Source organism: Anser cygnoides, chromosome 3, assembly GCF_040182565.1.
Source record: "Anser cygnoides isolate HZ-2024a breed goose chromosome 3, Taihu_goose_T2T_genome, whole genome shotgun sequence".
Taxonomy (NCBI): domain Eukaryota; kingdom Metazoa; phylum Chordata; class Aves; order Anseriformes; family Anatidae; genus Anser; species Anser cygnoides.
In genome coordinates, this window is record NC_089875.1 from 42,660,165 (window position 1) to 42,683,862 (window position 23,698).

The window sequence follows — 23,698 nt, forward strand, 5'->3', positions numbered from 1 at the left end:
GGCTTCATTGCCATGATTGTGGGTCAGGTCTCGATGTTTTGTGGGGCAGATGCAGGGCACTCAGATCTTCGACCGTGGGTCAGATCTTATAGAAAGTGTTTTATGGGGCAGATGCAGGGCACTCAGGTAGGCTTCATGTCCATGATTATGGGTCAGGTCTCAAAACTAGAAAATTATTTATTTATTGGAATAGATGGCAACAGCAAGCACGACCGATGGGAGAACATCTCACTTTCTGCATTAGAACTGGAACAGCACGGTTTGGTTGGAAGGGGCCTTAAAGCCGATCTCCTTCCAGCCTCCTGCCACCAAACCCGTCTGCCCGAGGCCCCACCCAGCCTGCCATCGACTCCTCGGGCTGTCCCCCCAACATGGCGGCCCCTCCCTCCCCCTCAGCGGGGCGCAGCGGCCCGGCCCCGCCTCCCCTCCCCTCCGGGGCCGCGCCTGCGCAGCGGCGCCGTGCCGAGCCGAGCCGAGCCGAGCCGAGCCGAGCCGAGCCGTGCCCCCCCGCCGGCGGCATGGAGGTGGTGCTGGCCGACGCGCTGCTGGCCCGCGGCGGCGACCCCTGCGCGCTGCTGCGGGCCGTGTGCGCGCCGCTGTCGGCCGAGCGTGCGGAGGCGCTGCGCCTGCTGCTGCAGCGCCTGGCGGCGGCCGAGGGCGAGGCGGCGGGCGAGGCGCTGCGGCGGGCCGCCTGGGAGGTGGCGCTGGAGCGCTGCCGGCCGCTGCTGCGGCTCGGGGAAGGGGCCGGCGGGGCGGCGTGCGCCGAGCGGCTGCGGCTGGGGCGGGCGCTGCGGGGCGCGCTGCGGCACTGCGTGCAGCTCTGCGGGGCGCCGCTGGCCGCTCGCCTGGCCCGCGACGCCCTGGCCGAGCTGGCGGGCGGCGGGGCGGGCGCCGAGGCGGCGGTGGAGGCGCTGGCGGCGGCGGCGCCGCGGCTGGAGGAGCCGGCGCTGGTGGCGCGGAGCGTGGCGGCGGCGCTGGCGCTGCTGCGGGACGAGGGCGAGGCCGAGGCGGCGGCGGCGCTGGCGGCCGGGCGGCTGCTGCCGGCGCTGGGCGGCAACGGCGCGGCGCTGGGCCGCGTCTGGGAGGGGCTGCTGGGGGACGGCGGCGGCGGGGGGGGCCCCCGCGGGCCGGGCGGGCGCTGCTGGCGCTGAGCGCCCTGAGCGACGCGCTGCTGCCCCGCGGGACGGCGGCCGGGCCCGACGCCAGGCTGTGCCCCCGCTTCTGGCGGCTGGTGCAGGAGGGGCTGACCGAGAGGGACGGGCTGTGCCGGAGGAGGGCCCGCTACCTGCTGAAGAGGGCCGTGGACCTCTGCGGGAGCCAGGGAGCCCGCCTGCGCTGCCCGACGGACGGCGGGGACGGTAAGGTGGAGACGGAGGGAGGCAGGGAGGGGATGGAAACACGGCCCCGCATCGCGCCCCGGCCCCTGCTGTCCGCCTCCCCCAAGGGGCTGGGGGCTCCTGGTCCCCCGAGGCGGGCACACTCGGGAAGGGAACAAGTGTGATCGCCTGTCCTGGGCAGGGGCTTTTGTGGGAGAGATGCTGGAGCAGCCCGGTCTCAGCAAGCTCTCTGCCTTGCCTTTAGAACCCAGCCTGTTCTGGTGGTCTGCTGAGGAGAACGAAACGCTTCTGCAGTTCTGGGAGACATACATCTTGGTGATGGAAACTCTGGAGGGAAACCAGGTAAGGGCGCCTCAAAACGTTAGAATCATAGAACCGTAGAATGTCCCGAGCTGGAAGGGACCCATAAGGACCACCGAGTCCAACTCCTGGCACCGCACAGGTCTGCCCAAAAGTTTAGACAGTGTGACTAAGTGTCCCTTGTGACAGCTTGTACACGATACGTTAACTTCTGGCACGTACAGTATAAATATTTCATTAAGGTAAATCATTTCCAGTTTTGGCGATTGAAGGCATTTAAGCATTATCAGGCATGTTTTTATTTTGAATTTTAAATATTTAAAACGCAGCAAGCATAGTTTGTTTGGCATAAATTCACAACTCTATCTCTGAAATCTGGTTAAGGCAGTGCATTGAACTAAGGAAGGAAAACCTGGGTTGCAGCTTATTGCACGACCCATTGGGCTACCCAGTGGGGTAACCCATTTCTCAGCAAAAATCAGGCTATTACGCTCAGTAACTTCTTTTTAGTAGAGGGCACTACATCTCCAAGTAAAGCACTTTGTGCCCTTTGGTGGGAATAATTTTGAGTTTGACTCAGAGACCAGTGTACTTGGTAGAAAGATTGCTTTTGTCTTGAGAACCTCTGTAGTTCCATGGTATAAATTAGTTGTGACTACCTCTTTGTAGTTTACTTATCTTGTATTATTTGTGCATGATTGTCCTGTAACTGAGAGAATAGTAATTATCAAAATGTTTAACTGTAGAGTTTTCTGCTGTTTGACTTGAAAGCTTCACACTGTAATTGTGATGAACAGAAGGGTTGGTTATTGGGAAGGATTGCTTTTATGATACAGTAGCATGGAAGTATCAATTCATCTTAATCTCTAGAGAATGATTACCTGTTACATACCAAGTCCTGGGATCAGTTGCACAGGCATTGCAGGGTATGTTTGTTTATTTAAATGCAGCTTTATTGTCAGTTGCTATGTTGATGCTGTTGATAGTAAGTTCTAGCTCATGACTAAGTGCCAGTTCTTAGATTTGAAATTGTAAACTGACTACTTACATTGTATCTGATTTGCATTTCAGATCCATGTCATAAAGCCAGTATTACCAAAACTAAACAGTTTATATGAGCATGCTATATCAGGGGAAAAAGGTAAGACAAAATTTTCTGAAGCATCTCTGAAGCATTAGGCGATTTAAGTCTCACTTTTTTCTTTGTTCTAGTAGCAGCTTTTTATGAAGTTTTCACAGTCAGTGTCGCTCTGCTCAGAGATGCAGCAATAAGAAATCCTAGCATATGACAAAATTGCTTATCTTATTATGAAGTATTTTTTTCTCTGCCAGCAAACCTAACTACATGGTTCTTTCCTAGTATGTTTTGTTTTGCTTGAGCTAATGTGAAAACAAAACGCAGCCAGAGATTCTTAGGGTAGGTCTTACAAGTCAAGTCACCTGCAGAGCTCTGTAGAAGGAAAAAAAAACTCAGTGGAAGTGGTGAGAGAAAAAATAAAAGGAGTGCTGAAACAGCAATGTGATCTTCTATAGGGCAAAATGGAGCACATCAAATTACTTAGCGCGAGGTGTTAGAATTTAAAGTTCCCACACGTCTAAGGTAGAAAGATGGTAAATAGGACAGTGTTGCAGGTGAATACAAGGAGACTTCTTGCAAGAAAAAGGACATGCCTTTCTATTTGTTAGCTGTTTTCATTTGCAACTACTAAAACTTACCCCAGGTTTTGGAAACCATGTTATTGTTTTTTGTTTGTTTGTTTTCTATGGGAGATTTAGTAGGGTATTTTTATAAATCTAGCAGCTATAATAATATTTTTGAAGTGTGTTGTGTATTGACTGTCACATTATCCAAAATGTCAGTGTATTGTATGTGTGTTTGATAAATTTCCTTAAAACATAGATTTGTATGAAGAGTATATTAATGCGTCGCTGTCATTTTTGTCAATTTAGAAGAATTTTTTTTTTAACAGGTTGTTGGTTGTTTCACCCATCGTGGCACATGTGCATCTATAAAAGAATGTTTGAGAGTGAGAATAAGACATTGACAAAGGAAGGCATTCTTCATTTTTTAGAGCTTTATGAAACAAAGCATCTTCCAAATTCTCTTGGTTTTTCAGAGGTAAGGGTTTTATTGTTACTTGCCAGAACAAACAGATGTTTTAACTTCTAACATATATCTTAACACTAATTGTGTCAGTATGGAATTAGGTGCATTCTGTAAAAATACCCTCTTATTTAGCTGCATGAGCAATGGCAATATTTGTAAGTGGTGTCAAATATAAAATTAATTGGAAAATGGCCAGGCTACAGGAAATGGATTCTTAAACACAGTCATTCATTCACATATTTGAAGCTAATGCTCTCTAATTAAATGTAGCACCCAACTTACTGAAACTTTTATCAAGGGTTACATTAGCAGGGGAATGATTGATGCTTCAGAGTTCCACAGCTCCTGAACTTATCCAAAATTATTAAATCAATTGGTTGAACAGAGTTGTGGGTAAACTTGGTCAATTGACTTTAAGTCTGCGCGGTGTCTCCTATTCAAGGACTGATTTTGAAGATCCATGGATAACCCTGCAAGATATTTTGAATGTGTCTGTAGTATAATCAGTATATTACTGCATCTCCATTCAAAAATACACATACACGTATCCCATATATGGAAAGAAGTATTGTAAGTTTTAAGTCCCTAGGTTTTTTTGAAATGGTAACGTGTGTAGGTTGATACCCCAACCAGCCCACATAATAGTAAGAAGTGATGCTTCTTTCTCCTCTTTATAGAAGGAGTATTGCCCTCAAAGGCTAATGTTTCTGATTTATAAAATTAACTTAGCTTCTTGATCACTAACTTGAAATCCAGTTAACCTTTTTTTTTTTTTTTAAATATAAAATACAATAATACATCCTTAATCTCTCTAGTGCTGGTTTAGTAGTATAGTGTTTTTTTTCTATTACTTTCTTCTACCTCTAATCTTTCCTCTATTTCATGTTGAAATATCTTTTCTCTTTTTATGCTGAACACCATCCATTCTCCATCTGTTTCCCAAAATGTTTTATATGCCTGCACCTTTCACGATGCTCTGCGAAATTTACCTATTGAAAAATACTGTTCTGCTTGTTTAGTCTCCTGCTCCGCCTTCTCTTTAGTTTCCTACTCCTTTTGTTACTACTAGTTATTATTGCCAAGTGTGTTCTCCAATTTCTGACTCTTTTTATACTTTTAAAGTGAGGTTGAATAATTCTGGTTAGTCTCTATGTATCAGTGCCTTGGAATTGTACATTTACCCATTGTTCTTTCTTTTTATCAGTTTGTTATCGGGCCGTTAATGGATGCCCTCTCAGAAAGTTCCCTTTATAGTAGGTAAGCCACTGATTATTAAATGTGTTGATTATTGGAAATGTATTCTAACAATAGTGGTTTGAGCATGTTAGTAAAATTTTGGATAAAGGAAAACTAATAAATAAATAGTGTTCGCTAAATTGACTGACAGGTGGAGAGTCTCAGGAAAGACGGGTGGCTGTGAGTAAGATGAAGCAGGTTCAGTTTCATACTAGTGATAGTCACGTAGGGATGCCCTAAGGTCCCACTTAGCACATAAGTGTTAAAATACTAATTTGGAAATGAAGTGAGATATGATAAATGAATAACTTTCTGAAATATTTATCTTCTCTTTTCCTTTTTGCACAGATAGAGGGGTTGCTCTAGCTGTTGCAAATTCATAACTGATAGATTTTTTTTTTCCTCCAGTGGATGACTATATTTTGGCAAATAAAAGATTTTTCGTAGCAGATTGTTAGAGTTCAAGAGGTGACAGTGGCCTCCTTGGGTATAAATACGTAACGAACAGATAAAAGTTGGAGGGGTTACGAGTTGCAATATATTCAGTGTACTGATGGCTTTCAATCCTTTGTGTGAGTTGCATGGAAAGTACTAAGAATGGGAAATAAAGTGCTGAATGCACTTTATTCCAGATGAAATGTCTTGGGTGATGAACGTTTGGCTAACAATCTGAAACTCCAACTCAGTTTGAGTAGCCTTGACTGGCAGACCTTTTTCGGCAGCTAGAAGAGTTGACATTATTTTTCCACTTTAGGAGTGGGGGAAATATGGTTGTGACTTAACCAGTGGTCAGTTTGGATTTGGTTGCTTTGGATACCTGTGTAAGCATAGTCGGAGTATGTTGTTTCATCTAAATGTGACAGGACATGTGACTTTTGCTTCAGGCTCTTGCAGCAGTTTTGTGTTTGTCACCTCAGTTAGCTGGCTGCAGTATGGTTTGCATGGGCATATGCTTCAAGTTAGCTGAAGCAAATGCTGCATGATTTGGTGTGCTTCAAGTGGATATGTATGTTAGAACAGTGTCGGGTTAAGGCTTTATAATCTTCTGTCATAGCTTTTATATGTCTGGTGAAACATGTTGGGATATATCTGAAAGTAGAGGAGGGGTATGTGTTTGATTATACCAAGAGTATACAGAGTTGTGGGGGTTCATGCCAAGCCATATGAAAGGAAACTGTACGATTTCACAACTGCCTCCTGCTAATCCTTGATAGGGAGGATTTTGAGACTTCTTACATGATTTTGCTTACCTCTATTTGTCTCATGAGAAAATTTTTGCATCTTTACATAGTCTTTTGTGCCAGTCAGATGTTTTGTTTATACTGACTTCATAATCTGTTTCAGGGAGAAATCCTTCCTCCCTACTGCATTTGTATAGGTAATTTTTCTTCACTGTTCTCCAGATCAGACTAGTCACTACATACTGTTTGGAGAATTCCCTGATCATCTTACATAGGCTTTGGTAACCTGCTTGCCCGAAGGCCTGTAGAATACTGTGAGTGCAGACACAAAGTTGAACCCACAATGCCATTTCTTACTGTGGGCTCAATACTTCATACTTCCAGTCCAGTAACTTTTACCTCAGTGTATACTTGAATGCCTGAGTGTGCTGATGCTGTACCACATCCTTGTAGGTGGCTAGGGAGATTTGTATTGTTGTGACCTTCCCCATCCTCTCTATATTTACTCTTGAACTGCTGGGCAAAGTGGAGGGAGCAGGCTGATGCATTCCATCTCTGTTGCCTGTTGGAACTATCTCTGCAGTGAAGTAACCATTCTGGTTTAAGGTCAGTCCTACTTGTAGCTGTTAACATGTCAGTTGTGTATTTCCTGTTTTAAAACTCAACAGGACACCAGGTCAGTTAATGGGAGCCTGTCCTCCATTGGGAATGAGGCTGCAGAATTTTTTGGCTACTTATCTGATGCTTCTTCCAGAGGAAGAAAAAGGTATGTTTCAATATCACCTTTATCTTTTTTTAAATAAACAAACCAAATAAAAACTGTGGACTCATTTTCCATATCCCATGTAAGCATTTACCCCAATTTTTCCACTTTACTTAAGGAGGAAAAAAAAGAGCAGTTCTCATTATGACAGTGAAGTTCCCAGAGAAGAGAGAATTCTTCAGAGACTTAGAGGGATGCTGCTGTAACAAGTTACAAAATTGTTTTAAGGAAAACTCGGGGGCACTTATTTTTTTATTAAAAAAGAGACAAAAATAACCACAACCCGTTGTTCTGAAGATGAATAGTTTTTGCAGATTCTTTTTTCTTTGTCAGTTTAGATAATGCTGTGCTGTGTAAAATCTTTAGAACTATTCTGTGTTGGTGTTCATTTCTTTTTTGTTGTTGGTTGTTTTTTTTTTTTGCTTGTTTGTTTGTTTTTATAAATCAACCTATCTGCCAGACCTTTTTGGTCACAACCTGTGTAGTTAGCACTCTTTCTTTTGAAGCCCTAAGGCAGAAGCTGAATAAGTTTTTTTTTTTTTATTTGTTTTTGGTTTTGTTTTTTTGTCAGGTTGGATACAGGAAGATTTCTGGGATGTCTCCCAAATTTTGGTGGTAGCATAGGATGAAAAGGAGCAACCTGTTAAAGACCAGAATTTAATATATGGTCTAATTGGATGAAATCAGGGTAGAACCAGTTCTATTCAATATACTCTATTCGCAGGTACATATTGTTGTAGGAAACACCTTACATGCTTGTAGTGCCATAGATGCTGTTATTTCTTTGCCCTTTCCTATGGCATGTATTTTGTTTATCACAAAGTCAGGGGTCTGTGATTAGCAACTTGGAGATACCGTTTGTCAATCATTTAGTTTTCAGAAATGATTTTAAATGTGCAATGTGAGTGCATCATGATGTTCTCCTGCTGGGATCTTTGTCATTTAAATGCATTGGAAAGCAGAAAATCACACTTGGTTTGTTTATATTTTGTTTACTTTTTATTTTAAGGTAGTTTCCTGTTAAAGTTTATTCAGAAGATGACAAGTCGGCATTGGTGTGCTGTTCCCATCTTGTTTCTTTCTATGGCTCTGGCGTGTATCCCTGCATGTAAAGTACTGGGAACTGATGGACTTCAGGCTTTAAGGTAAAATGTGTACTGCCTTGCATTCTTTCCTACTTCTTGTAAGGAAACATGCTGAACATCTGGAGAGCCAGGATTTTGTTCATGTTTGTTACTTCTGGGAGGATGTGGTGGTTGCACATGAGAAAGGAAAGTTGTCTCTTCTTTATACCTAAATCGCAGAAGAATGTAATTCAAGAACTAAAGTATTTGTATCACTATGTGACCTAGAATTAGTTTTACATTTTAGTCATTTGCCATTGCTTCTTTTTTTGGCATCGTTTTTTTTCCCGATCATCCATACTTCCTGACTGATACATGTCAATCAACTTTTATTTTAAATACATTAAAACCTTGTGTAATGGCAGTTGAGCCTACATCTGGAGACAGCCCGCAAATTGATACCTGAAAGACCTGTAAATAGAAAGCTAGGTGAAAGTTACTGGCATGCACTTTGTCCTTAATTGCACTGATTTTTTGGAAGTGCCTGCATTCACTTTCCAGATCTGTTAAGTCAGTAATTATTCCAGTTTAATTGAATTTGAACTTTGAAATAAAATCTTATGGGTGGACTAAGGAATATTGAATAAAAGTAATTTACAAAGAATAAAACAGACACATCTGCTGATAAGAGAGCAGTGAGGGTTTCATCCAGCTTCTTTCAGTGCTAGTGTAAGAATTTGATGACATACATAATTTACTTTCCTATTTGTTAGAAGTAGAAATGCAAATATTAAATTATCACTTTGAACTGATGTGATCACAGAAAATTTTCCTGTACTTTTTCAATACTTTTAATATTGTCATATACATTTATCCAAGCTTTAACCTCAGTTTTTGAAAGTACGTAGAGCAGTAGTCTGGAATTAGGATTGTATTCTGTCTGATTAGGGCAAAGATTGTTATACTTAATATGTATTTTAAATACAATCTAATATGTGGAAAATCGTTAGTAAGTAGGAAATGTTTAAACTTCCTAAACATGTATTTTCTACAGTACATATTTTTCTCTTTGCAGAGATGTGCTGCAGTGTACCATGATTACACATCAGATTTTGTTGCGTGGAGCTGCTCAGTGCTATCTTCTTCAAACAGCTATGCATTTGACAGATGTGGTGAGTTTTTTCTTCCTGATGGTGATACAAATACACCAACGCTTGTACTGTGTAAACAGATGATTAAAAAATTGCTAGACACAACATTGAACAACTGGTTTTATTGGATTTGCAATTTTGTTATTGACTTCTTAAAAAAAGTATGAGTACTTAAGAATGAGTATACTTCTGTTAATTCTGGTTTTCATAGAATGAATTTCATTACCATTTATTCGTTGATATTATCTTGTAGGGTTTTCATTAATCTAAGGATTAGTATTCTATTATGATATTCACTATATAAACTCCAGGTTTTAACAGATAGGAACTGAATGGACTTCTGTGAGTACCTAAGAGAGTAAAAGTATTCCTGATATCAGAATGATAAAATTATTGTTAATGATGAAATAGCAAAAAAGCTTTATTCAGTAGTCAAATTGTTTATGTTCTGGCTGTCTTATGATATGCTTGTTTTCTTAGATGAGTGGAGTATCAGCATTCCTCTTCAATTATAGGCTTCTGTGTTGTTACAGCTAGAGGAACGGAAATTTCCTTTCAGAAATAGAGAAATAAGACTTACTGGTGACTGAACATTTATGTCATTCATTTAAAAGATGTTAATAATGGATATCACTATTATTCTAGTCATTCATTAATTTGCAGATATATTTCAGATGGGTGTTGGAACTAGATGATCTTTAAGGTCCCTTTCAACCCATTCTATGATTTTAATACTTGAGAGAATTAAGTTACATTCCTTGATAAAGGTACGCTGGTCCCTAAGAGCCAAAAATGAGTCTGTACCATGGAAAGGCAAGGTCAATTTCTTCTTCTACAACATTTGCTAGATGAAAGTGACTTCCTGAGTCCTTAGGTAGATGTTATTCATTGTATATTATGTTAACAACTATTATATCTTAATTGATTTCTTCAGGAGAAAGTGTCTTTTCCAGAAGTTTCAAGCTTTCTTCTGTGCCTTAGACCAGATGAATCCCTAAGGAGAGATACTATGTTATGGATAGAGGTGAGAACTAAAGGTACTTATATATTCACCAAACACTTTTTAAAATACCTGTACAAATGCATAATATATTATTGTTAATATTTAAATGGTTAGCAACTTCTGCATTGATGCATTCAGGACTTTCTGGATATGGAGTCCTAATGGATTTGTGTTTCAGTTGGAAGCTGTGATTTTTTTTTTTTTTTTAATACTACAGAGTTAATGTTAACCCTAAACAAATTATTTGGCAGATTTGAAACAAAAAGGAATTCTAAGGTATGCCATCATAGTTGTTGAAAGTAAGGGAGGGAAGAAAAAGGTGACTTTTTCCTCTCTTCATGCAGAAATTCTCAATTCTATGGAAGAAAAATCTTTTTTGAGGCAGAGGCTTTTTTGAACACGGGAGCTTGTATACACCAGTTCACCACGTTTCTTAGAGTTGCTCTAGTATATCTAGTATTGTAGCTGTTGGGTTTAACCATGTTGAAATGCAAATCAGAATCAGTTCTTACTGAGACTTTGGTCCCTGAATACTGGTCCTTCAAGAGGCTTTGATGTGTTGATCACAGTCCTAGTCTTCTGCATCCTTTGCCATTGTTGTAGGAACTAAAATAACTACTGGTAAGCCTGTACTAGTATCTGTAATCTCTCCCATCAGGGATCCATGCTCACTCCTCTAAATCGTTGGTAACTTCAAGGAGAGAGTGCGAAGCAGGGCATCCTATGGAATCCACGGAGCCACGACTTGGGCTTCTCTCTCTACTTTTATTAAGGATACCAGGTGGATGTAACATCCTCAGCTGAAGCTGTTCTTGGTCATCGGATCCACAGGCAGTTATTTCTCTATATTATATATTTTTCTCTCTCCTTTGGCTAATTCCTTCTCCTTCTTTCCCCTAGACTATGTTGTAAAACTTCATTTGATGAAAAACTTTTTTTTAAGTTTATCTTTAGAGTGATAGTCTGCTAGAATGGTGCATGTTTTTCCCTTTCTCTTAGTTCTGAAGGTAGTGTCTGAGTATGCATCCTGAGACTGTCTGAATGGGCCAGTATATGGGCCAAAAAAATGTATGAGCTGCCTCTGATTTGCATGTATCTTGGATGAACCCAGCACAGGCAGGAGTAACAGGGTAATCTCTAAAGGAAAAATGTGCCTAGGGTGTAGATTGAGATTCTGAATTGCAAATTTACAGAGGATGTATGTGTTATGTCTTTGTAAGGTGCAAAATGCTATGGAAAAAAATCAAAGAAATTATTTTGTATGTAGGATATGCAGAACCAGATGATTAAGTAGCCATAGTTTTGGTTGATTGTCTAGCAATGCGATAAGAAGGTTTGTGCAGAGTGACCTCTTGTTATATATGCTGTACCTTCATCCTATTCAATTGTTTTTTGGCACAGAAGTTGAAATAAAAGCGCAGCTCTCATTAGATAACATTCAATGATCAGAAGCCTTTTTGAGATAAGGGGATTTTTTTACCCGCGTTATATTGAAGAGTTGTTTTTTTTCATTAAAATGGTACCAATAATTTCATTTTTTTGGGTACTCTGAACTAGTCTGTGGAAGAAACGTTTTCTGTATTTGAGGAGAGTAGTCTGTTAGGCCTCCCAGTAGTTCCAGTGAAAGCCTTTCATGGTGCGGATCTGTTGATGTAACAGTTGATATTTGACAGTGCTTCAACATACTGCTGTTACCTTGCTAAAGTAATGTCAGTACAGAGCTAGCAGATACAGTTAAATAGTAACATACTGGTTTTAATTTAGCTTTGCAGTTGGCTGCAAGTGAATGACAGAAACTTCAGAAAGTCCATGCGCTCTGATTTTGAGCATCAAGAGACATCATCACTATGTCTGTATGTACGTGGCCTTGTGGTAGAGTATCTTAAGACACCAGCATCTGAAAGTAAGTTCAATATTTGTTAGTATAAAAAGTTATTGAAGATAATTAAAAAAAAAAAAAAGTACTTTGGATTTTAGAAGTTACTAATTTGTTTATATTGTACTGTTAGCGTAGCAACCACATAACCACCAAGTGATTATATGAAGGTGCTTTATTCAGCGCTGGAAGCCGGGGCAGGTGCCCAAATCTGGCTTCAAGTCCCGTTACTTCCCAGCCATTATTTATACATTCAACATTACGTAAGGCATACATATTCATTACAGGTTGCAACATCAGCCTTGCATTCCATTCTAATTAGCTCCCCTCCCCTTTGCACATGCGTGGCGTACTCTGGTGGTCGTCCAGGTGGTCGTCCAGATGAAGTAAGGAGTCTTCCTCTCCGCTAAACTTTTCACCTTTCTTACTCGATGCATGCTCCCTCCGCTCCTTGGTTCTGCTTCAACTCATTTCATCATTTCCAGGCCCTTATCCAAGGTCAGGTTGTACCTGTTCCCTCCCAGGGTTCCCCTTCAATGATTCTTTTGATTGTTCAATGTACTCCCTAAGTTTCCAGTATACATAGATTAATTGATAATGTAAGTACATTTGGCAAGGCTTAATTATACTGTATGTCCCATTACCTAAGAGACATTAGTAAAACATCCATTCGATTCTCCCCAACACTAACATTTCCCCCCTTTGAAAATACTTCACTCATACCAAGAGCAAGTATTTTCATTACTATTAAAACATAATTATATACATCCTGTTTACCGGTAACATGCATATTCGGGTTCGGTTCAGGAGACTGATAAGGTTTTCCATACATGATTTCATAGGGACTTACTGACATCCCACTTCTTGGCTTTATTCTAATTCTTAGCAAGGCTATTGGTAAGGCCTGTGGCCACTGTATCTTAGCTTCCTGACAGATTTTGCTTAATTGTCCTTTTAAAGTTTGTTCATCCTCTCTACCTGACCACTAGATTGAGGCCTCCATGGGGTATGTAAGTTCCAGGTAATTCCCAGTAACCTACTAACCTCCTTAACCACATTGGCAATGAAATGTGGTCCCCTGTCTGAAGAAATACCCAATGGTACACCAAATCTAGGGATTATTTCCTGTAGTAACCATTTTACCATTTCCTTTGCTTGGTTGGTGCGACAGGGAAGGTCCTCCGGCCATCCTGAAAAAGTATCAACCCCTACCAATAGGTATTTATAACCTCTTGCTTTAGGCAGTTCCACGAAGTCTATTTGCCAGTAATCTCCAGGCTCTATCCCAGCCCTAGTTCTTCCCATCTCAGCATGTTTCCTTGCTACCGGATTATTCTTTAAGCAAAGCTCACATTTTGACATTACTGACTTTGCCATTGTTAACATGTGTACTGAGATGACACCTCGTTTCAAATAGGTCACCATTGCTCCTGCACCCCAGTGACATTCATTATGTTTTATTTGTAAGATTTCTCGCATTACTATAGGAGGCACTATGAGTTGTCCTGTCGTAGTCACATACCATCCGTCAGGATTCTTCTGGGCCTTCATCAAATTTGCAAGTCTCTCATCTTCTGCCAAATACTTTGGGTCTTTAGGTAATTTAAAACAAGAGAGGCCTACCTTTGATGGAATTAGAGCCATTACTTTCCATACTTCACGCGCAACCTTCCGGGCCGTCAAATCTGCCAGTCTGTTACCTTCTGCAATCTCTGACACCCCTCCTTGATGGGCTTTACAATGCATTATGGCCACCTGTTGGGGTTTCTGTACAGCTGTTATTAATTTCAATATTTCTTCCTGGTATTTTATATTAGTCCCTTGTGAGGATAGCATTCCCCTTTCTTTCCATAATGCCCCATGTACATGAACTACCCCAAATGCATATTTTGAATCTGTCCAAATATTCACGTTCTTACCCTCGCGTAGTTCCAGGGCTCGTGTCAGGGCGACTATTTCTGCTCGTTGTGCTGAAGTCCCTGGAGGTAGGGAATTTGCCTCAATCACTACCTTTGATGTTGTTACCGCGTATCCTGCATAACGAGTCCCATTTTCCACAAAACTGCTTCCATCCGTGAAAAGTTCCCATTCCGGTCTCCCCAGAGGCTGATCCTTTAAGTCTGTTCTGCTGGCATAGGTATGTTCGATGATCTCCACGCAATCATGACTGAGGTCTCCTTCCTCCGTAGTTGTTCCTAGAAACACTGCTGGGTTCAATAAGTTAGTAGTTCTTAAGATTACATCATCTTGCTCAGTTAGTATAGCTTGATATTTCATCATTCGGCTGGGCGACAGCCAATGGCCTCCCTTTTGCTCCAATACCGTAGTCACCATATGTGGCACGAACACCTCAATTCGTTTCCCTAATGTGAGCTTCCTGGCTTCCTGTATTAAAAGGACTGTGGCTGCCAAGGCCCTTAAACACGAGGGCCATCCAGCGCTTACCGCATCCAATTGTTTAGAAAAATACCCCACAGGTCTTTTCCAGCTCCCAAGTCGCTGGGTCAGTACTCCTAATGCCAATTGTTGTCTCTCATGCACAAACAGCTGGAAGTCCTTTGATAAGTCCGGCAAGCCCAAGGCGGGCGCCTTTATCAGGGCTTCTTTTAATTTCTTAAAGGCCTCTTGTTGTGGCTTTCCCCAGGTAAATGTACAGGCCTTTTGGGTTTCATAGAGGGGCTTTGCTATGAGTCCATAGTCCATTACCCACAGTCTACACCACCCGGCCATACCTAGGAAAGCCCGTAGTTGGTGCAAATTTCGCGGCTCGGGGATTTCACAAATAGCTTGTATTCGGTTAACTCCCAATTTTCTTTGTCCTTGAGAAATTTCACATCCCAAATAAATTACTGTTGTGCACGCGATTTGTGCCTTTTGTTTAGAAACCTTGTACCCATTTAGTCCCAATTGATTCAAAATATCAATAGTTACCTGAATACATTCTGACTCTCCTTCAGTAGCTATTAATATATCGTCCACTTATTGTAACAGCAGGTATCGATCCTTTGGTACCTGAATCTGTCCTTGGTTAATCCAATCTTCTATTTCTTTAGCTAGTTGACCGCCGAAGAGGGTCGGGCTATTCTTGAATCCTTGAGGCAATCTTGTCCAGGTCAGTTGCATCTTTCGTCCGTTCCGTGGACTTTCCCATTCAAAAGCAAAGAGTTTTCTACTATCCTTGTCAATGGGTATGCAGAAGAAGGCATCTTTTAAATCAATTACCGTAAACCACTTATATTTCTCTTTTACAGATGTTAACAATGTATAAGGATTAGCCACCACTGGGTGAATATCTTTTGTTATTTCGTTTATTGCCCTAAGGTCCTGCACTAGCCTGTATTCCCCATTAGGTTTCTTTACTGGGAAAATTGGGGTATTATATTCGGATTTGCATTCCTCCAGAATGTGGTAGCTAAGAAATTTATCTATAATCTTTACTATTCCTAGCCTAGCTTCTAGCTTCAATGGGTACTGTTTAATCCGTACCGGTCGTGCCCCTTCCTTAAGTTCAATTTTTACTGGCTGGGCTACTTTTGATTTTTCCAGGCACATCCGTTTCCCAAACTGCAGGCATTACTGCATTTTCTACCTCTTTTGGGATATGAGGAACAGCCTTCTCTTTAATCATTAATATTTGTCCCACTTTTGATTCCGGGATTCTCATAATCAATTCTCCATCTTCAAACATTATGGTAGCGTTTAGTTTAGTTAGCAAATCCCGTTCCAAAAGAGGAATAGGGCATTCTGGTACATATAAAAATTCATGCGTAATTTCTTTGCCTCCAAACCGTGAATCAAGGGGTTGTAAGAACGGCCGTATTTCCTCCTTCCCGGTGGCACCTACAATAGTAGTTTTCCTTTCCCCTATTTTACCACTTAATCTATTGAGCACTGAATATGTGGCCCCTGTATCAATTAAAAATTTTACTTCCTTATTTCCTATTTGAATTTTTACCAAGGGCTCTTTAGTTTCTGCTACCGGATCTCCTAGTCAGCTACTGTACTCCCCCAGAACCATCGCCCTAGCTGCTTCTTGGTTTCGGAACGAATTTCCCCCACCAACGATCAGCTGTCCACGGAGAGGGCACTCGTTTTTCCAATGACCCTCCTCCTTACAATGGGCACATTGGTTAAGACCCAGCTGGTTTCCCCCTGAGCTCGGGTAGCCTCTCCCTGTTCCTCTACCTCGACTGTTAATATTTCCTCTTCCCCTGCCCCTTAATCCTCCATGTTCTCTCCCTTGAATTACTGCTAATAAGTTCTGTTGTTGCCTTTTTGTCGTTTCCTTTTCTCTGTTATTATACACTTTCCAGGCTATTTCCAACAGCCTATCCAAATTTCTCAAATCTGCACCTTCCAACTTTTGCAATTTCTTCCTAATATCCTCTTGGGCTTGTCGCAGGAAAATGAGTGCTAACTGAGCTTTAGCTTGCTCAGTCTCTACGTCTAAATCTGTATATTTCTTAGCAGTTTCTTTCAATCTCTCTAAAAAGGCGGAAGGTGATTCCGCTTTTTCTTGCCTGACATTATACAATTTTGACCAATTTATGGTCCGGGGCATGGCATTCTGTACCCCGACTTGTACCCAATCTTGATATCTCTTCAGCCTCCTTATTCCATCCCCTGTGTTATAATCCCATTGGGGATCCTCGGTGGGGAAGTTTTGATCTAGATTTCCAAGCACTAATCCATTTCGTATATCTTCTCGGGCTCTCTCTCTGGCTGCCCGCAATACCATGTCTTTTTCTGTCGAGTCCATCAAAGTATCCAGGATCACCTGGAGATCATCCCAATCGGGATTTTGGGTTTTAATTATCATTTTCATTACCCTAGCTACTTTATCTGGGTTTTCCCTGTAGGTGCCGGCTGCTTGTTTCCATATCATTAAATCCCCAGCTGAAAAAGGCACCTTAACATATACCAGTCCTTCTGTCCCCACTCCTTGCCTGAGGGGAGTGATTATTTTCCCTCTCTGTTCATTTATAGTTTCTCCTGCACTTCCCTGTTGCCGGGTCCTATGTGACACAGGGGAGGCTAAAGTCGGGGATTCTCCATCACTACTGCTATCTTCCTTTTCTCTTTTCCCTCCCTGTTCTGGCTCTTCCGGCAGAGCCGACGGCGCAACTTCCAAATCAATATTTCCATTATTCATTTCCCCATAATACTTATTATTCTCTATTGCCTGATGCTGTATACAGCGTCCCTCCTTAGTACATGCACAACAACGTTCCTCAGTTGAAACTTCAAGCACCATTATTCCACAAGCATGCTGCCATTCAGGCTTTCGGCGCAAATAAAAGAATAATTCCACATATGGCAGTTCATCATATTTTCCTTCCCGCTTGCAAAATAGCATCAATTGTAAAATTGTATTATATTGCAATGTTCCATTCTCAGGCCAAGTTTCTTGGTCCTCTAGTTTATACTGTGGCCACCAAATATTACAATAATCAATCAGCTTTCCTTTCCACATTTCTTGACCAAAACCTCCCTCTTTCCAATGTGCTAGCAAACACCCCAGTGGGGATGTTCGTGGGATAGGTACATCTTTTCCCAGAATTCCTTTAATCTTTTTCATTTTGAGCTTATGATACAAACCCAAAAGCTGCCAGAACAGCAGCACACTCTCCCAGAAGCTGCCGGAGCAGCAGCGTGCTCTCCCAGAAGCTGCCGGAGCAGCAGCGTGCTTACTACATACCAATAATACCAGGTGCTGACCCTTCAGCACAAACCAATACAATTACCAATACCAAACCACCAATGCCGAACCTGCAGAGCTTTCGCTCTGTCTAACGGACAGCGCCTAGGCTTACCCCGGGAGCTCCCTGCCCAACTGAGCGTGGCTTTCGCCGCGTCTGACCGGCAGGCTTTCCCAACCAAATCGGTACCGAATACCCAAAGTTGAAAGCACCTTTGCTTACCACTCCAGTGGTACGTCGTGAGCAGCGGAGGTTGGTCGTGGTCGACTGCTCCCCGAGAATCCCTCAGTGCCGGCTGGAGCGAAACCGAGACACGATCCGCCTCAGCAGTGCCCACGCAGTCCCATCTGGGTCGCCAAAATGTTAGCATAGCAACCACATAACCACCAAGTGATTATATGAAGGTGCTTTATTCAGCGCTGGAAGCCGGGGCAGGTGCCCAAATCTGGCTTCAAGTCCCGTTACTTCCCAGCCATTATTTATACATTCAACATTACGTAAGGCATACACATTCATTACAGGTTGCAACATCAGCCTTGCATTCCATTCTAATTAGCTCCCCTCCCCTTTGCACATGCGTGGCGCACTCTGGTGGTCGTCCAGGTGGTCGTCCAGATGAAGTAAGGAGTCTTCCTCTCCGCTAAACTTTTCACCTTTCTTACTCGACGCATGCTCCCTCTGCTCCTTGGTTCTGCTTCAACTCATTTCATCATTTCCAGGCCCTTATCCAAGGTCAGGTTGTACCTGTTCCCTCCTGGGGTTCCCCTTCAATGATTCTTTTGATTGTTCAATGTACTCCCTAAGTTTCCAGTATACATAGATTAATTGATAATGTAAGTACATTTGGCAATGCTTAATTATACTGTATGTCCCATTACCTAAGAGACATTAGTAAAACATCCATTCGATTCTCCCCAACACTAACAGTACTTACTCAAATTCTGCTAAAGTTGTGGCATTCATCATTCTTAAATATGAACTTTTATTTTCTAGTTCCAGTTTTTCTTCACTAAATATTGTCCTGCAGTATTAATTGAAAGTTAAGCCTTAATATTCAATTTTATTGCTGCACTGATGCTAGTCCAGATTTCTTCTGTTAGTCTTTTGGGGATGTATGAAAGTGCTAGAGTATGGGGGCAAAGGAGAACACAAGCAAATGTGGATACAGACAGGTCTGGTAGCCTTGAAAGAAAATCTCTTGCCTTTGACAGGAAAGCTTTGTAAAAGCTTTTTTTACAGCAATGTTTCTAACTTGTTGCATTTACATGAATCTTAGTTTGTAAGCAGTTCTAGGTGGGGGGAGAGAGAGGGGAGGGCTGTATGCAGCTGCTTGGATTGGACCTCCAAAGGATATTTTGCTTTCTAGATTCCCAAAGCCAAAAACATACCAATCAAAAATCCCAAAGCCACTTATGTACTATTTAAGAAATTATTCATAAATACGATGTGTTCCGGTATCATTGATGAAACTTTGGTTAAAAGTTTTTTTAAAAAAAAAAAAAATTCTTTTGATAGAATAGCTTTAGTTTTTGATACAATTTCTAGCTAGTTAAAATAATAGGTGATGTTTCTGAGGAAGCATAATGGAATTATGTCCGTGGTTAATTTCTTTTGAATATGCTAATATATTTTTAAAAGCAGTAGATAAGTCTGTGGGGAATCCGCTGCTAAATGCAGCTCATTGCCTAAAATTGATTTTGGTGCAGAGGCAAATGGGATCAACTTCTATGATGTGTAGAGGAAAAGTACTTGTGTTTGAGTTTGTATTTAGGTAAAAGAATGCAAAAAAATAGTAGTAATATTATTTTTAACAGTAGTTGCTTTTATACTATTAATTTCTTTCAATAATTTATTTAAAAAATGCTATTTTCTAAATGCTGTGGAAACCTTAAAATATCTTTAATTAGGAGAAAATTGCTTTATGCCTGACTGGTTTGAAGCTAAGCTTGTTGCAACAATGATTCTGTTGGCTGCCGACGTGGAGCAGATGAGGAATAAATCCAGGTAAGTATGAATTATCTTACTTCACATTTTTGCTCTGTTTTTCTTACCTACCTATGCCCTAAGGGTCTGATAGAAGCCTAATCAAGATGGGAAATTGTCCGTTTGTCTCTGTAGACATCGGGTCAGCCTGATAGACCCTTAGACCTTATCCAAGTATTGCTGCAAACATACTGGGTAACATGTCTATAGATACTTAAGTGGCTTGGAAACCTGTGTCCTGTTTATTTCCATAAGTAAGTGACTTCAGTACTTAAGGCAGATACTCAGAAGAAGACTTTCTTTTTAATTTTTGTTTTTGTGTAGTGGAAAAAGCAACATAGAATGGATTGAACTAGAGGCTTTCTTGAACCCTCTTCTGGATGTCTTGATGAAACTTGGCAGTAATGCTTACATACCAACACTGAAAACAGATAAAAGCCTACAGCTTCTCTTGAAGTTATTGCAGACCCGTTCGTTAAAATGTTCCAATACGCAAGATGGTTAGTGATGTCTTCAGTATACTGTGTCTTATATTAATTATAGTCTAACTAAAAATAAGGTACTTAATGTTTTAAGGCTATCTTGTCAAATTAATACTAGCCTAGAAGTGAAATTTTTTTTAAGTGGACAAGCTGACATAATCTTTTATGAAATCAGGCTGTGGGTCCAGTCCTACAGAGGCTCTTCTGAAGGTTTCCCAAAGTGGGAATTGAGAACATGGAACCCTAAAAAAACATGGTTATCTATTAAGATTAGATTTGCAGTTAGTTAAATTTTGTAGAATGTGCCCATATTACAAGTATCTATAGTCCTGGTCTTTGCTGATGTATGGATTTCAAAAATCATTTAGCCACTTGAAAAAGAAGTTAGTAACCTGCTTAGTTACCCCAGGTTCAGGCAGAAACTTACTCGAGTGCATAAAATGATCCTCCTAGACCTACTGTTCTCTGGGTTGACTGGTAGATATTTTTGTCTCAATTAATGCTGTTCAGACTGCAAAAGTTAGGATGACGCTGATTATTTCACAATCTTAGGCATGATTTTAGTTGGCAACTTTAACTGTCTTGTTTTAGTTTGATATTGGTCAAAAGCAGGACGGTTAAGTGGTGCTCATTTAAGCACAAGCCTGCTGGCATGATTTATGTGGTCCCCCACAGATTGAGCACTTGTAGCCCTTTCAGCTACAAAGTCAGGGCAAAAGCTGTGGAGTCCTTACTACTTTTGATCAGAGGTTTTGTCAATGTGTAACCAGCACAGGTCTATTGTTTGTTTTTTTTCCGGAGAGCAGGTGAAACATTGCAACATTGTCATGATCAGAATGCAGAACTAAAACAAGAGGGAACTTGACATTCGATTTCTGCTTCACCAGATTGTCTTTTTTTTTCTGTCTGTGTTTTATAACATGAAAGACAAGAGTATACTTTGGAGCAGGGGCCACAAATGTAGGCTCTTACATGGGGGAAGAAATGATTTTGGTTTCTGCATCCAGGTTTCATAAAGATGTCTAAACGCAGTCCTGATGTTAAATACCTAACCTTATTTTAAAATGTGCTTTATAGAGTAACCCCCCTCCTGAATTACAGCTGTTTGACTGAAATGTCAAATGCTAATTATGCAGGCTGTTACAGTTGGTATTGTGGGACGGTCTCTGACTGCTGAGGTGGATTCCTTCAGGTGAAACTAAATTGGAAGATGTGTTTCAACTGCCAGTGTGCTTTCAGATCACAGCACTGGGCTAGAGCAAGCTGGAAGCAGAACCCTCTAAAACACATGAGACTACATGTTAGGTTTTTTATTCCATAAATCATTTCCTTATGTGCTGCTATGCTTGCTAATGTAGATGCAGTAAATTACTTCTGCTTTGGGAATTTGGATGCCTAACTTAGCATTAGTTCTGCTGCCAGAGTTCCGAAGCTATTGCAAGGCTGAGCATTGCAGTATCTTTGTCCTTTTGAATGCTTCCCTCCTGTAGGTGCTATACTACAGCTCATCATCAGTAGCCTTTCAAGAGGCTTTTGGAGTTGGACTTGTAGTATTACATCTGTTTGTGTTAAGAAAAGTAATTCTTCTGTTATTTCCTACAATGTTGTCATGGTTCTTCATCTTGCACAGGGGAGCCAAGTAATAAATCTTGCTTCCAGAGCTGCGAATAGACTGCATTGGTGGTTGGGGGGGTGGGAAATGTAATGCTGTAGAATACAAAAGCTTTGCTGCTATGAAGCTGAACAGTCCTTTCTGTCAAATGGAAAATGAGAAAATGTTAGGGAAGAAGAAATGATTTTTTTTAAGCTTCTAAAACAAAAATAATAATTAGAAAGTGCTTTTATTTAAAAATGCTGTAATGGGGACAGACATATATCTGAAAGCAGCAGTATTTTTCCAGAGGTCTTGCTGTCTGTACAGCTGTGAGACTTCACTGTTTTAAACAGTAAGCATTTGCTATTTATTGGTTTTGATAGTGTTATAGAACCACTGATAGCAAATTGTGGTTTTCTTTCTTAAATGTTTTATCTGAAGAATTTCTGAATTTTAATTGCAGAAGACTTTTTAGTGATTTGAAACTTCAGTCACATTAAGAAAAAAATGATTAAATGTTAGTAATGTGACGTAGTTAAACTGCTTGTTCTATACGCATAAAGCATTAGAAATTCAGCCTGGTGAGCCATTTTAATAGGGACCATTGAAGATAATCACAATATTGATTTGGAACTTCTGGAAGTGCATCCTGTTTTATTTCTACTTTTTGAAGGTCTTCCTCTATTTCATAAAAACTTGTGCTGAATTAAGTTTAACTCAAGGTCAACAAGTGAAAAATAATCAGTAGATATATCCTCTGGGTAACTCCCCTAAATACAGAAACTAATGACTTACAGTTTTAGAACAGGATGGTCATGCAGAGGATTTTAGCTCCATTTTCATATTGATATATTATTTCTTTGGCTTTCAGTGCCAGCTAGCTCTCACCCTTTTGAAGCACAGATTGAAGTGTGTTTGTAGATAAGTGTGTTTTACCAGGGGTAAAGATTGGTCTCTATCTAAATCTCAATTGTCTTTAAACAGTAAAAACCAACAAAATAAAACCAAAAACCCCACAGTTTTCACTTCTGTACATATTAGAGAACTACGTTTTTCTTGCATACAATTTATTGCTGGATGTGAAAACTCTGTTCTTTATTAAGGAATATGTTTATGAATAAGGTGTTTGTGCACAGGGATGGAACTACGGTGAGTGTGCATTAAAAAATGGAAAATCAAGCTTTTTATCTTTGGGTTTCCCATGGATTTTTTTGGCTCGCCAATTCATGATAAACCACAGGAAAGGTTATCATCTGGTTCGATTCACTTGGCTCTAATGTTTGTGTTGCTAAACAGTACTGAACTGTTTTTAAGGTATTCTTAGGTATTTGAATACTTATTACTGTATAACATTGGCACTGTAACAAATCTGTATGATGTAATTAATTTAAGAAAGTGCACTTCTGTATGTTAATGCATTTATTTTGCTTTTCACACAGATAAGGTATTGTCTTTTATTTGGAAATCTCTAATGACACCTGTGGAGAGTATTCTTGAATTTATACTCCGTCAGCTTACTACAAATGAATTAAGTACGGTAAGTAATTATTATGAGACTTACTTTGGCATGACTTTGCGTGTTAATTTGATTTACCGATGTTCTTAGTTTTTGTACCAAGTCTTCAAGCACTTCAGCATTTCTGTGCAAGTCAACTTTTTTGTAAACTTTTTTTGAATGGACACAATAAGAGTTATTTAATGAAGAGTGAGTTATTAAAGAAAGCCAGTTCAGATTTCATGGAGAAAGTTATATGGAAATGCGTGCAGAAGTTATAATAAATAGAAGTCAAAATTCATTTTTTTTTTGCTTGGGAAAGTGGAAGAAACATTGTATGTGGGAGAATATAGCAACAACAACAGCTGAAAAAAAGTTCATGTTTCTGTGAGGGTAGAAACTTGGACAGAGGCATGAGGGTCTGGGG

At 40.8% G+C, this 23,698-nt stretch overlaps 1 protein-coding gene across 1 annotated transcript in view; it reads left to right on the forward strand.

The window, feature by feature from the left end:
* Positions 1-457: 457 nt before the first annotated feature.
* TARBP1 (TAR (HIV-1) RNA binding protein 1) overlaps positions 458-23,698 on the forward strand; it is a 43,249-nt gene continuing 20,008 nt past the window's right edge. The window contains 14 exon segments of the mRNA XM_066994039.1: positions 458-1,097; positions 1,100-1,358; positions 1,582-1,679; positions 2,709-2,778; positions 3,608-3,756; positions 4,949-5,001; positions 6,830-6,927; positions 7,934-8,069; positions 9,064-9,160; positions 10,074-10,163; positions 11,907-12,045; positions 19,625-19,721; positions 20,025-20,200; positions 23,216-23,313. Coding sequence (XP_066850140.1) covers positions 519-1,097; positions 1,100-1,358; positions 1,582-1,679; positions 2,709-2,778; positions 3,608-3,756; positions 4,949-5,001; positions 6,830-6,927; positions 7,934-8,069; positions 9,064-9,160; positions 10,074-10,163; positions 11,907-12,045; positions 19,625-19,721; positions 20,025-20,200; positions 23,216-23,313 — 2,139 coding nt within the window. The 5' untranslated portion in view covers positions 458-518.